Source organism: Cervus canadensis, chromosome 24 (genome assembly GCF_019320065.1).
Source record: "Cervus canadensis isolate Bull #8, Minnesota chromosome 24, ASM1932006v1, whole genome shotgun sequence".
In the NCBI taxonomy this organism is placed as follows: Eukaryota; Metazoa; Chordata; class Mammalia; order Artiodactyla; family Cervidae; genus Cervus; species Cervus canadensis.
In genome coordinates, this window is record NC_057409.1 from 5,104,269 (window position 1) to 5,117,086 (window position 12,818).

At 58.5% G+C, this 12,818-nt stretch overlaps 1 protein-coding gene across 6 annotated transcripts in view; it reads right to left on the reverse strand.

Annotated features, from left to right (window-relative positions):
* The window catches only part of HSPG2 (heparan sulfate proteoglycan 2), a 107,956-nt gene extending 95,923 nt beyond the window's left edge, over window positions 1–12,033 (reverse strand). For 3 of the 6 annotated variants that reach the window (XM_043445979.1, XM_043445976.1, XM_043445975.1), the window contains exon 1: window positions 11,878–12,033. In XM_043445979.1, coding sequence (XP_043301914.1) covers window positions 11,878–11,943 — 66 coding nt within the window. In that variant the 5' untranslated portion in view covers window positions 11,944–12,033. The remainder of the gene's footprint in view (window positions 1–11,877) is intronic. The other 3 variants (XM_043445977.1, XM_043445978.1, XM_043445974.1) reach the window with 1 other exon arrangement.
* Window positions 12,034–12,818: the final 785 nt, after the last annotated feature.

The window sequence follows — 12,818 nt, forward strand, 5'->3', positions numbered from 1 at the left end:
GGACCACGAGGGAAGTTCCTCACCTGCAGAATTAACTGATGGGGGCCACATAGGGCTTCCTGGTTTGATTCCTGGGTTGGGAAGATCCCCTGGAGAAGGGATAGGCTACCACTCCAGTATTCACGGGCTTCCCTTCGTGGCTCAGACGGTAAAGAATCCACTTGCAATGCGAGAGGCCTGGGTTCCATCCCTGGGTTGGGAAGATTCCTCTGGAGGAGGACATGGCAACCCACTCCAGTATTCTTGCCTGGAGAATCCCCATGGACAGAGGAGCCTGGAGGGCTACAGTCCACGGGGTCGAAAAGAATCAGACACGACCGAGCGACTAAGCACACAGCACACAGGCCACGTAAAGGAGACTCTGAGTCCTGCTCGGAAACCCCAGGGGTGAGAGAGCAGGTGGGGGTGGTAGGCAGGGTGGCCCCCGTGTCTGGAGGTGCCCCTGGGGCTTCCAGCACCTGCCTGTGTGAGGGTGGGGGGTGGGACCTGCACGCCCCCGTCCCCAGGAGGTCACTCAGAGAATTCCCTTCAACTACTCAGGTGAAACCTAGGTGAGGCCCCGGCAGGCTGGAAGCTTTGATCTTATCACACATTCCTGCCCCAGCCTTCCCAGTCCTGGTCCCCTCCCCACCTCCTCCCACCCAGGAGGTGAGAAACCAGGCCGACTTAACCCTTTCCTCCCATTGTGTGCTGGTACTCAGTCGCTCAAGTGTCCGACTCTTTGCAACCCCCACGGACTGTATAGTTCGCCAGGCTCCTCTGTACACGGGGATTCTCCAGGCAAGAATACTGGAGTGGATTGCCATGCCCTCCTCCAGGGGATCTTCCCAACCCAGGGATCGAACCCAGATCTCCGGAATCGCAGGCGGATTCTTTACCGTCTGAGTCACCAGGGAAGCCCTTTTCCTCCCACTGCTTCAAATCAAATCCAGGCTTGAGCTGATCTCTGCCTCCTTCCGGTTGCCCAGAAGAGTTGGGGGAGAGAAAAGAGGATGGAAAGTGGAAATCAGGAGGTTCAGCCCTACTCCTCTCACTCAACCCTTCAGGACCACAAAGCTGAACTCCAGTGGCAGCTTCCATCTCTCCTAAATCAAAATAACCAGGCACTTCCCCAGTGGCCCAGTGGCTAAGACACCAGGCTCCTGGTGCAGGGGGTCTGGGTTAGATCCCTGATCAGGAAACTAGATCCCACACGCTGCAAGTAATAAGGGTTCGCACACTGCAACTGAAAGGTCCTGCTTGCTGCAAACAAGACCTGGCACAGCCAGATAAACAGACAAAAGTAAATGAAGCAATATAACCAGGCTCAGTATAAATAAGCCTAGCTATTCCCACCAGCCATGAGCTCAGCTGAGACTCATGGCAAAACCAGTCTGCTCCCCTCTCTGCATCTTATCCCCTGCCTTAGCCCAGGGGCAGGGGTGGGGGGGTGTCTCCCCAAGACCCCTCTTCCCACAAGCTACCTGGAGAGAAAGAGACAATAACTAGAATAACAAATGGGGACAAAGACAAAGTCACAAAGACCCCCGATGTCCCCTAGAGGGGACTAGAGGTCGTGTGGCCTTGAACAGCTGCTCCTGAGCTCTTAGAAGACTCTGCCTTGAAAGCAGCCCCCTTTATTGACTAATCTCCCTGATCACACTAGAAGCTCCTTCCAACCATGCTTGCTGTTCACACCTAACACAAGGCTGGGCATAGGGCTGGCACTCCATAAATGTTTGCTGAATGAATGAATGAAAAGTCCCATGTTGCATGGGGAAATCAGGCTCAGAGAAGTTACATGACTCACCCTGGATCACACTGACAGGGCCAGCAGTATGGCAATCCTATGACTCCGAGTTGAGTGCTCACTGGCTAAACAGACATTGACAGGGTCCCTGGATCTCAGCTCAGCCACAGCTGAGCTAAAGTGGGCTGAGCATGGCAGGAGGAACCCCAGGCCCACAAGTGAGGACAGGAGAGGCATCAGGAAAGTCTAAGGGAGCGGGGAGCCTGCTCCTCCTCCTAGCCCAGGGCCCGGCACATGTGGGCCCTGGAGTCAGTGAAGGGAGACATGAGATGGGTAAGATGGGGGGCTTTACATGGTAGCTGCCACCAAGTCTTGAGGCCAAGCTAACCGTTTTCTCTAAGAACTCAACTTCCCCTTCCTCTGAGTCGGCAAGTGGCCCAAAAACAAGAAAGGAGCCCATTTTATAGGTAGGAAGAGTGAGATCCAGGGAAGAGGGTCAGTAGTTGGCTGGCAACCAAGTAGAAGACCAGGCCTTGACCTCTTGCCTCCCAATCTGACCAGTCACAGGCAGTAACCTGGAAGGCATGTCACCTCAGCTATCTTGGTGACTTCCTCGCATTCTTTCCCAGCGTTAATGATTCCAGCAGCAGGCCGGGGCCTTCCTGCTCACACATTGGACAACAATGCGAACCCAGGGACGATGGGGACAGCTTCTGGCCCCCTGCCCCGAATGCTTTCCTCCTCCACTGGCCAAATCCTCCTTGCTCTTAAAGCCCCACTTCCTCCAGAAAGTCTTTCCAGAGAACTCATGCCAAATTGATTTCTTCCCTGACAATCCGCTATTGTCTAGACTGGAATTGAGCTGGGTAATTGTGACTCGTGAGCCCTACCTCTCCAACATGACCCGGAGCTGCTGGAGAGTAGGGATCACGATGCTAACCTCTTCCAGGGGGATCGACACAGCTGGCTTCAATGCCCACCTTCCTCTGCGCCTGGCTGTGTGATCTTGGGCAAGTCACTGCTCTCCTCTGGGCTTTTTCTCATCTGGAAAATGGAGGCATAATCCCAGCTACACTGGAAAGCTGATAATGCAGACAGAACACCAGCACCATGTCTGGTGCACAGTTGGTCTTCAGGCAATGAATGGGTGAATCAGTGAATGCATGGATGAATTCTTGATTCCTCTGCTGCGAAAAGATGGTCAGACGACACAGTTTGGGACTTGTCTATAGATTCTGCTCCTGGCTGCGTCCCTAGAGACGTGGGCACAGGGTTGGCTGAGAGCAGGCCCCACTCAGCAAAAATCTACCGAACTCCAAACAGAGTGAAACCTACAGATCCCAAAAGGAGCTTGGGACCCAATTGAGGAAGACCCAGGCTCCAGAGGGTCTCAGTCCCCAGGAAAGTCAAACCCACCTCCTTGGGGAATGTTGTCACTAAACTGAGCTGGAGGCTCAGGGGCAAAAGGCACCCAAGTCCGAGAATGGGAAGGAGGTGGATAAGCCCAAATGGCAGATACGCTGCTTGCTGTACCCTCTACCAAGGCCAGCACGGTCCACCTCCTCCAGGCAGCCTGCCATGACTATGCCAGCCCTCCCAGATCATCCACTCTCTCCCCAGAACAGGCCAGACCCTCAGGAAGGGGCAACAAGTCTGGAGTCACACAACCTGAGCTCTGTTCCAAGCTGGGCCATGTACTGAACGAATGACTTGGGCCAGCCATGCTCCCTCTTGGTGCCTCAACTTTCCCTTCTGCAAAATGGAGAGAATAATGCTAACATCAAAAAGACTGCTGCAAGGGGACTACCCTGGCAGTCCAGTGGGTAAGACTCCACACTCCCAATGCAGGGGGCCGGGGTTCAGTCCCTGGTTGGGGAACTAGATCCTGCACGCTGCAACTAAGACACAGCGCAGCCAAATAAACTTTAGAAAAAGATTAAAAACTGCTGTGAGGATTGGATTATATAGGATAATGTCAGAGACAGCCCGGCCTTGGCCAAGAGAGGCTGGTGACTTTCAATTAGAAGGTGCGCTGGCTGATGACCTGGGTGACTGAGGTCCCTGGGGAGGGCACCCTGGAAGTCCCAGGGCACAGAGACTGGTCTGTCCTCAGGAAATCATCAGTCTCTGTTCCTCTGGCCGAAGGGTCACAGGACAGCAAACGGCAGCAGGGGAAGAAGAGCTGTTAAATGACAGAGGCCACTGGGGCTGCGATTTATGGGGCCAGAGTTTCAGAGCATCCAGCCCAGCGAGGGATCCAAGAAGAGATATGATCCCAGTTCCCAACTATTTGAAAACTGGAAATGCCAAACAAGGAGATGGATGAGTCAGCTGGGGTGAGGAGGGGAGGCCAAGACCTGGGGCGGTGGAGCGGGGGCGGGGAGGCAAGGCTGGCTTTTTGGGGGTGAGTTTGGGGAGGCGGGGGACAGAGAGGTGGGGGCAGGCACTCGGAGGTGGGCTGGGAAGGGGCCAGAGGCAGCTGGGAATTCCCAGCCCCACCCCAGGAGAGCATCTGTGGGGTCATCTTAGGCCACCTTTCAAGTTCCCCCACCCCTCCCCCTGCCCAGCCCCAGCCTGTCTCCCCACCCCCATAGCCTGGGATGGGGGAAAAGACACCAATGGTAAAAAATAAAACACCTGGATGTGCGCCCCCAACCCCCTCCAGTGTAGAAGGGGCAGGTCTCTACCCAGCAGCCCAAGGCTAAAGGCTCGGGGAGGCGGGGAGAGCTTCCCTTTAGTCCTGCTATTTCCAAGAGGCGAGGGGAGCCAGATTTAAAGTTGTGCAACCCCAACCACCCCACAACGGACCTGCTACAGGATTCCCCAGGGCTCCCTGGGCAAGGTCCTGCCTCCTCCAGTGGGTGTGGGTGTGGGTGGGGGTGGGGGGTGGGAGATGGAGTCCCAGGAAGCCCCCCTCCACCATTCCCATTAAGATGCAGGAACATCTTTCCGCTCCCATGGGAGCTGCTTGGCCACACCTCCTGATGCTCAGAGCCCACCCACTGCACACATCTGTGAAGGGGACACGGCGTCCACAGGCTCCAGCCTTTCCCAGGCCACACCCTGGGGCGTGCCCCCCTCCCTCTGCCCTCCAGGAAGGAGCAATTAGGGTGAACTCTGTCCTGCAGCTGCGGCCTCAGTGGGGGAAGGGGGGGGCCGGTGACCGATCAGACACAGCTACATCCGGGGCTCACGGACTGAGAAAGACAGGCAGAGGGAGCAGGGATGATCCCTTAGCCTGGTCATTCATTCAACAAGTCCAGAGCAGGCCCTGGCTCAGACGGCAGTGATCAGGAGGAGGTGTGTCAGGCTGGGCACTGGGAACCCCGAGTCAAATAGCACTCTGGCTGTGCCCTCAGCAGGAACTGGGCTAACAAAACAGCCACCAACTGTCAAACACTGGCGCGTTCCAGGTAGGCATCTGCTTGGTCTCATATACACCTGGGACACAGACGTTGTGATCCCTATTTCTGACCTGAGGCTCAGAGAGATGAAGGAACCTGCCCAAGATCACACAGCCAGGTGGGGGTGAGCCAAGACTCGAAGGCAGGATGCCCTGAGCCCACATATTTCCCTTGACCATGTTGCCCAGAGAAAGGGGCTCTGAGTCCAGGGAGGGCGCAGACAAGGGAGGATGGCCGGGTGGGCACTCTGGCTCGTCCTACACGTTTCAAGTCTCAGCTGAGAGCAGCAGCTGGAAAGAAGAGTTCTCCTGTGTCCAGGGACCAGGAGCAGCCCCTTCCCAAGCCTAGCAAGGAGCTTGGGTTTGCCTGGCCTGCTGACTTCTTCAAGGCCATTCATTCATTCACTTGACAAGTGTTCACCTACTATCACCCAGCAGCCTAACACCAGGCAAACTGCAGTGAGCAAAACTGAGTGCCTGCCCTCATGGCGCTTCCATTCCATGTGGGGAAGACCATGAGTTCTAATTAAACACATAAATATACAAGCTCTGAACTTAGGCTGGGGGGTTCCCAAGGATCAGTGTCTGTAGCTTCGTTCAGCAAGAATCCCACTCCTGCCCCTACAGGCCAATGCAAAGGCTCCAACTGGGAGTGGGGGCAGAGAGATGCCCTAGCTGCGAGTCCAACACTGTCCTCACCCCCCAGGTCCCCTCCAATTTCCTGCCGGTCTCCGTCCTCCTCCCAAGCCTACTCCTGCTGGAGTCCTCCCACCTCAGTTAGTAGCAGCTCCATCTTTTCGATGCTTAAGCCAAAACTTATAGAGACATCCAACGCCTCTCTTTCTGCCCCCTCCCCTCACGCCCAGTCCATCAGTAAATCCTGTCAATCTTATTTTCAATTTTAGTATATGTGCTGCCGAAGCGAGCACAATCCTATTTTCAAAATACACTCAGGATTCAACCCCTTCTTCCCACCTCCCTGGTACAGAGCTCTCATCGTCGAAAGGCATCACTGAAGGGCTGGGTCACGGCCTCCCTGCTTTTGACCTTGATGCCCCATGCTGTCTTCACATAGCAGCCAGAGGGATGGCTCCTCTCACCCAGAAGCAGATCCAGAGCCCTTCCAGCGGCTGCCCTGCCTACCAACCCTCACTCATGCTGCTTCAGCCATGTGCGTGTGCAAAGTCGCTTCAGTCGTGTCTGACTCTTTGCAATCCTATGGACTGTATAGCCCTCTAGGCTCTGTCCATGGGATTCTCCAGGCAAGAATACTGGAGTGGGTTGCCATGCCTGCCTCCAAGGGATCTTCCTGATCCAGGGATCGAACCTGTGTCTCTTATGTCTCCTGAACTGGCAGGCGCCACCTGGGAAATTCCTCAGTGTTTTGTGCAGATATGCCCAGCACACCTCCGGGCCTGTGATCACCACCCCATATTCCTCTAGATACCTTCAGAATCACAGCCTCTGCACAGTGATCTGCAGATCACTCTGTCCTCTCCCCTACTGTATTCTCTCTTCCAAACACATCGCCACCTGCCATATATAGTTATTGTCTGTCTCCCTGCACTCATAGGGAATGCTCGTAGGGAATAACAATGCTAGTTACTCGAGGGGAGGGAAATGGACTTTTTTGTTCTTTGCTACAACCTCGGCAGGTACAGGGTCAGGTACTTAGAAGATGCTCAATAGATATTTGTGCAATGAATTTTGAATCTAACACCTAGGGATGTCAGGTTACAGAATACTAAATCGCATACATCAGAGTCCATTCATTCATCAACATAGACTGCCAGATTCTGTGTGCCAGACATCCCCGAAAATCCAGCGCAACAGAGAAACGGGGTTCACTCCTCTGTGGCTCAGCGACTGGGCTCCAGCAGGTGGCCAGGAGTTGATCCTCAGGACCTCTCACGATGTCACGGGTCCCCCAACCCGGGGTGATCTGGGGATCCCTGCAGCTCTGGCACAGGTGGGAAGGGAGGGGAGGGTGGGTTCTAGGGGCGGCTGAAACTTGAAGGCCCTACATGCCCTGGCCTCAAAGAGTCGCCTTGTTCCCAGGACTTTCATGACGGTGCCCCTGGCCCAGCCACCCCCAGCAGCCATGAGCCACTCCCTGCTCAAGGCCGCTATTGACATGGACCTGACGCCACCAGGCTGGGCAGCGAAGCTGGCGGCTCCCCGCGAAGCGAGTTCCACACATTCTTCTGGGTTTCAGTCAGCCAGCTCTGGGCGCTGGGGCGGCCAGCAAGCCCCAGCCAGGCCGTAGGAACAGGAGGGGGCTGCAGGGGCCAAGACCGGGCTTAGGGCAACATTCCAGCAGGGCCGGGACCCTCAGCCCAAACTCCTGCTTCCTGGTGGGAGGGAGAAGAGGGGAAGGCCAGAGCGGGCCAGGGGAGCAAGGGCGGTGGACTCTGCAGATCCCTGCGAGGCTGCTAGGGGACGGGGCCACGTTCGCCCCCTCCGCCTCTAGCCTGAGCCCTGGGAGTGGGCTGGGGTGGGGGCAACCGGCCAGCGCTGGGAGTCAGTTCTTCCCACATGCCCCCAGTGGTCTGAGGGTCCAAAACCCACATGCCTGGCCTCCAAGTGGCTTCTGAATCATCGCTCCAGATCTTTCCACATCTTGGGCGGCCCCACAGCCTTGACCTCCCCCAAGGCCAGGCTGCCCTGAGGCCTCTGCAGACTCACCCAACACCTTCAGCCCCCCAGGGAACAGCCAGGGGAACCCAGAGAGAGCTCCATGCAGGGCGCTGAGGCATTCTCCCCCTCACTTTCCACACAGGGAAGGGCCCGGCCTGGCCCACTCGAGGCCTTAAGGCCTCGGGCTTAATTCAACTGTAGGGCCTCAGGGAATACTGGTGGGGAAATTAATTAACAAACCTACGGAAAAAAAAACAAAAAACAAACCTATGAACACACAGGTAAGCCCACAAATGACTGTCCTAGAGTTAAGTCTTTCTCGCTCCGGCCAGGACAGGTGTCCCCAGGAGGCCCCGGGGACACTCCGGCACACCCACCCTGAATGCCTCTGTCCCCAAGCCAGACCTCGTTCTTCCTTGCCCGAGGAAGCCCCCGCACCACCTAGGACCTGAGTCCTTTTATCAACATCAGTGATGACAGTTTTATCAACACCTACTGCCTGCCTGCCTGCTCCAAGCGAGCAAGGGCGCAGGCAGGGCGTGTGGTTTCAAAGCCTGGCTCGTGGGGCCAGCAGGAGAGGGTGCGTCCGTGGCGGAGCAAGTTACACAGTCTCTCTGCCTCAGTCTTCTCTGCTTAGCAAACGGGGGCTGTACTAGTAGCTCCAGCTTAATTCATTCAACAGATGTATTTACTGCATATTTACTACCGGCCAGGCGTTAAGGATCCAGCGGCAGTGAACAAAAGCAGAGAAGGCTCCGCTCCTCTGACGATTAACCCGGGGGGAGAGGGGAAGGTAATCAGGTAAACAGATACATATCGGATAGTGAGGAAGAGAAGCAGAGCAGAGCACTGGGCAGGGTAGTCAGGGGCTGGAGAGGCGCGAGGCACAGGGTCACAGATATCTGCAGGACAAGCATTCTAGGCAGAAGGAACAGCAGATGCAAAAGCCCTAAGGTGGGAGTGTGTCTGGCACGGTCCAGAAACAGAGACTGGTGCAGTTGGAGGGAGCGAGTAAGAGCGAAGTGGGCAGAAGGAGAGAGTCAAGAGGCAGCAGCGGAGGGTGCAGGTAGGGGCTAGATCTGTAGGGCTGTGGGGGCCAGATTAAGTCAGGGGCTGGGGTCTGACGTGAGCAATGTGGGGAGTGTAGGGAGGTCCTGACTGAGGGGATGACGTGCGAGGATCTGTTGAGAAACTTCATGCCTGGCGCACGACAGCGGGCGTGGACAAACACCAACGATATCCGTGTGATTTCATCTGGCCTGGTAATAACCCCCAGACCACCCTCCCCACCACTGCAAACCCAGTCACCTCCTGCCACCTTCCTTCCATCCGTCTCCCGGGCCGGCCTCAGGCCCGCAGATCCCAACTTGCCTGCGCTCAGCCTGCGAACAGGCCCGGGCTGAGCCAGTCGGGGGCCAGGATGCCCCAGACACCAGGAGCTTGGCCGGGACATGTGGGGTACGGGGGCGTCCATCTCTGCCTCCCGCGCCAGTCTCCGCCTCCCTCTGCGGACAGACTTGCTCTGGAAATCTCCAGGGCACACTCACAAGCCCCTCCTGGTGGCAGATCTGGAGCAAGTGGGGGAGGACAGGGCAGCTGGTTTTGTCCAGGGGAGGGTTGAGGTAACTCAGGCCCTGAGGGCGGGGGAGGCTCCTCCAACCCAACGGAGGCAGGAAACAGGTATCTCAGAGACTTCCCTCCTGAGCGCTGGAAAACACCACAATCACCCTCAAGAATCCTGTCTCTTGGCAGGGCTGGCCCCACGAAAGGAAAGGCTAAGGTCCCAGGAGGAAGGAAGGGGGTCAGCAGGCCAAGGCAGGCCCTGAGTCACCGGGGCCTGGCCCCCTCCCCCAGCAAGCCTCCCCCACTGCTCTGAACTGAAATTACTCCCACGCTTAATCACAGACCACTGCTTCCTCCGTCTCCTGCCCCCAGTGAGGTCCTGAGCTCCTTAAGGACCACCTCCCCCTCCCCCTGTGTCCTACCTCACCCACTCACTATGGCTTGCAGACAAAACCTGAAAGGCGCCGGGAGAGATACAGGGCAGGAGACAAGGAGAAGCCCAAGGCTGCCTAGAGCACAGGGCTAGGAACCTGCCGTTGCTTTAAACTTACAATAGACTTCTTGCCCCCATTTAACAGATGTGGACACTGAAGCTCAGAGAGAAGAACTTGTCCCAGATCACACAGCTATGAAGTGGCAGATGTGAGATTCAAACTTGAGTCCATCATAAGACTCCAGAGGCCAAGTTCTTTGAAGTCATTCGACCTCCAGCCTTGGGTGGGACCATGAAGATTTCCGTGTGGCTGCTGAGGAGACTGTAATCTCACAGGATGAGAGAGCTGCCTGTTCACCCATCTCGGTTCTGGGGAAGTGCAGACAGCACCTATTTTTGCTCACCCGTAAACCAGTGCTCCCAGTTTACGGTGCACTGGTGCACAGGAGGTGCTTAGCGAGAATCTACAGAATGAATGAACCCTGAACTCTCACTCCCTGTCATGGAATGTTTAAAGAAGATGTTTCAATGTTTAAATGCTCAGAGAAGACGTGGTGAATGAACGAGTGAATGAGCTCTGGCTGCAATCAGTGAATTTCTGTGGAAATTCCTTCCCCTCACAGCAAACAGTTCCTCCCCACCCCCACCCCCCCACCCCCGCCATCCCCACTCCTGTCACAGTAGAACCGCTGATCGGGGGCAGAGTTGGGCAAGGGTCAGAAAAGGAACATTCCTTGTGCTAAGCTGGTGCCTACTTTTTTGGAAAAGTAAAGGTCAGTGTTGGGAGGTGCAACCTCAGGTCAGGACTGGGGAGCCACCGGATGGGCCCTGATGGATGTTTGGGGGTGAGAGGCTGAGACAGAAAATTAAGGAAGATGCCCGGATGGGGATGGGGGAGGTGAAGTGCTGGGGGTGGGGTGGAGCAAGAGAGGTGAGGGGTCAGGTTTGGGGTGGGGGTTAACGAGTGACTCAGGAGGGCAGAGGTGAGAGGGAGCCAGCAAGGTGGGGACAGGGAGTCAGTTGCTGGGTAAACATGGGCCAGCTTAGAAAAGTCCCTCTCTTGGCTCTGAGAACAGGGGACAGGGATAGTTTGGGACCACCTGAAAGAGGCTGGGTTGGCTCTGCGGGTTCACCACTCAGGCCCAGCTCCCCAGATGTGTCCTCAACCACCTCTGCCACCAGCTCCCTGCCCAATGACCCCGCCCTGCCCTTCTCAGGTTCACTGGGTCCTGAGAGCCGCTCTGGGCCAAGTGTCCTCTCTCCCTCGGCCTGCGCCCATCCAAGCTCAGAACAGGGCAAGGGGCTGTAGGAGCAGGCCTCCCCTTTACCTTGAAGATCTGGGAAGAAAGCTGGGGAGACAGATCCACTGACTGTCCACCAAAAACTGGCCCAGCAACAAGCACTTCTGCACCTACTCCACCCAGGCCTGCGCTCTGAGGCCCTGGATTCTGAGTTCCCCTTAGGCAGTGGGCTGGTCTCAGAGAGGTTAACAGCTTGCCTGGAGGTCACACAGTTGCTCAGTGAAGAGCAGAGATTGATTCAAATCCCTGAGCTCTGGGACTCCAGGGCCTGTGGGTGTTCCGCAGAAGACTCAGTGTCCAGACTGGTTCTTTACTTGCGCCTGCCTGGTGACCAGCTCCCAAAGGGACAGACGTCGTGGTAAAAAAAAAAAAAAAGATCCCGTGAGGATGGATAGAGTCCCCATCACCACTGAGTGCCCCTGTTCCAAGTTGGCACAGAAAGGTGTGTCCTAGCCCAGCCAAGTTCCCACTCTGCTCCAAGTTCCCCTGCCTGCCCACCCCACCCCCCAGGAATGGCAAGGCAGGGCCATGCCTAGCGCGACTCTGAGACTCGGCAACGTGGCCGGGCGACCCACTGAACTCCCACGAGGGCCGGTCCCGTCCCCGGACCCTCGCGGGGTGCCCTGGGTGGCCCTTCGGGAGAGCGCCACGGAGTAGGGTGGCGGTGGCCTGTGCCAGCCCGGGGTCCCTGGCGGGCGCCGCCGTCCTGAGCCAGAGTCCCCAGCCGCGCAGCCTCGGCGCCCCCGCCAAGTTGGCGGGCGCGGCGAGCCGGGCCCGGGGCGCCTCCCGCCTCTCCGACCCGCACACTCACCGCGAGCAGCAGCCCGTGCAGCAGCAGCAGCGCCAGCAGCAGCGCGCCCGCCGCCCGCCGCCCCATGGCCCGGCCCGCTCCGCTCGCTCAATCCCTCGCTCGGCGCCCGCCCGCAGCCGCCCGCTCGCCAGCCGGCAGAGACCTCGGGACGGCGCGGCCCGCTCCAGCCGCCCAGACCCCTCCCGCGGCAGCCCCGCCCCTGTGGCCGCCCCGCCCCGCCCCCGGGTCGAGGCCACGCCCACGGGACGAGGCTCCGCCCTCGGGGCCATGGCCCGCGCCCCGGGACCAGGCCCCGCCCTGGGATGAGGACCTGCCCCCGAGACGAGGCCCCGCGCCCTGGGACGAGGCCCCGCCCCGGGACGAGGCCCCGCCCCGAGACGAGGCCCCGCCCCCGGGACGAGGCCCCGCGCCCTGGGACGAGGCCCCGCCCCGGGACGAGGCCCCGCCCCGAGACGAGGCCCCGCCCCCGGGACGAGGCCCCGCGCCCTGGGACGAGGCCCCGCCCCGGGACGAGGCCCCGCCCCGAGACGAGGCCCCGCCCCCGGGACGAGGCCCCGCCCCCTGGACTAGGCCCCGCCCCCGGACCGCCCCCGGGTTCTGGGCTCCTCTCTCCCCAGCCGGCCGCGCAGCCAAACCCGGCCTTTGTCTGGGCCCCCAGGCCCCCCCCCCCACTACTCCGCGCGGGCTGCAGCCCAGCCCGGCTCCCCGCCAAACCCGGCCTGGAGTCAGGGATCGGACCAGGGCCGGCGCCCTGCGCTCGGGATCTCCCTCCCTCCACGTGCACGCCTCTCTCGCAAGCCCCCACCGACCCTGGAACTCCCAAATCCATCCGCTCTCGCAGTCTTTCACACTCCGCAGACGTGACTCCGCGCAGGCCGCTCTCTGGGACCTTCCAGAATGGCCAGCGTGGCCTCCCGAGGTCACCTGCACACTCACAGCCT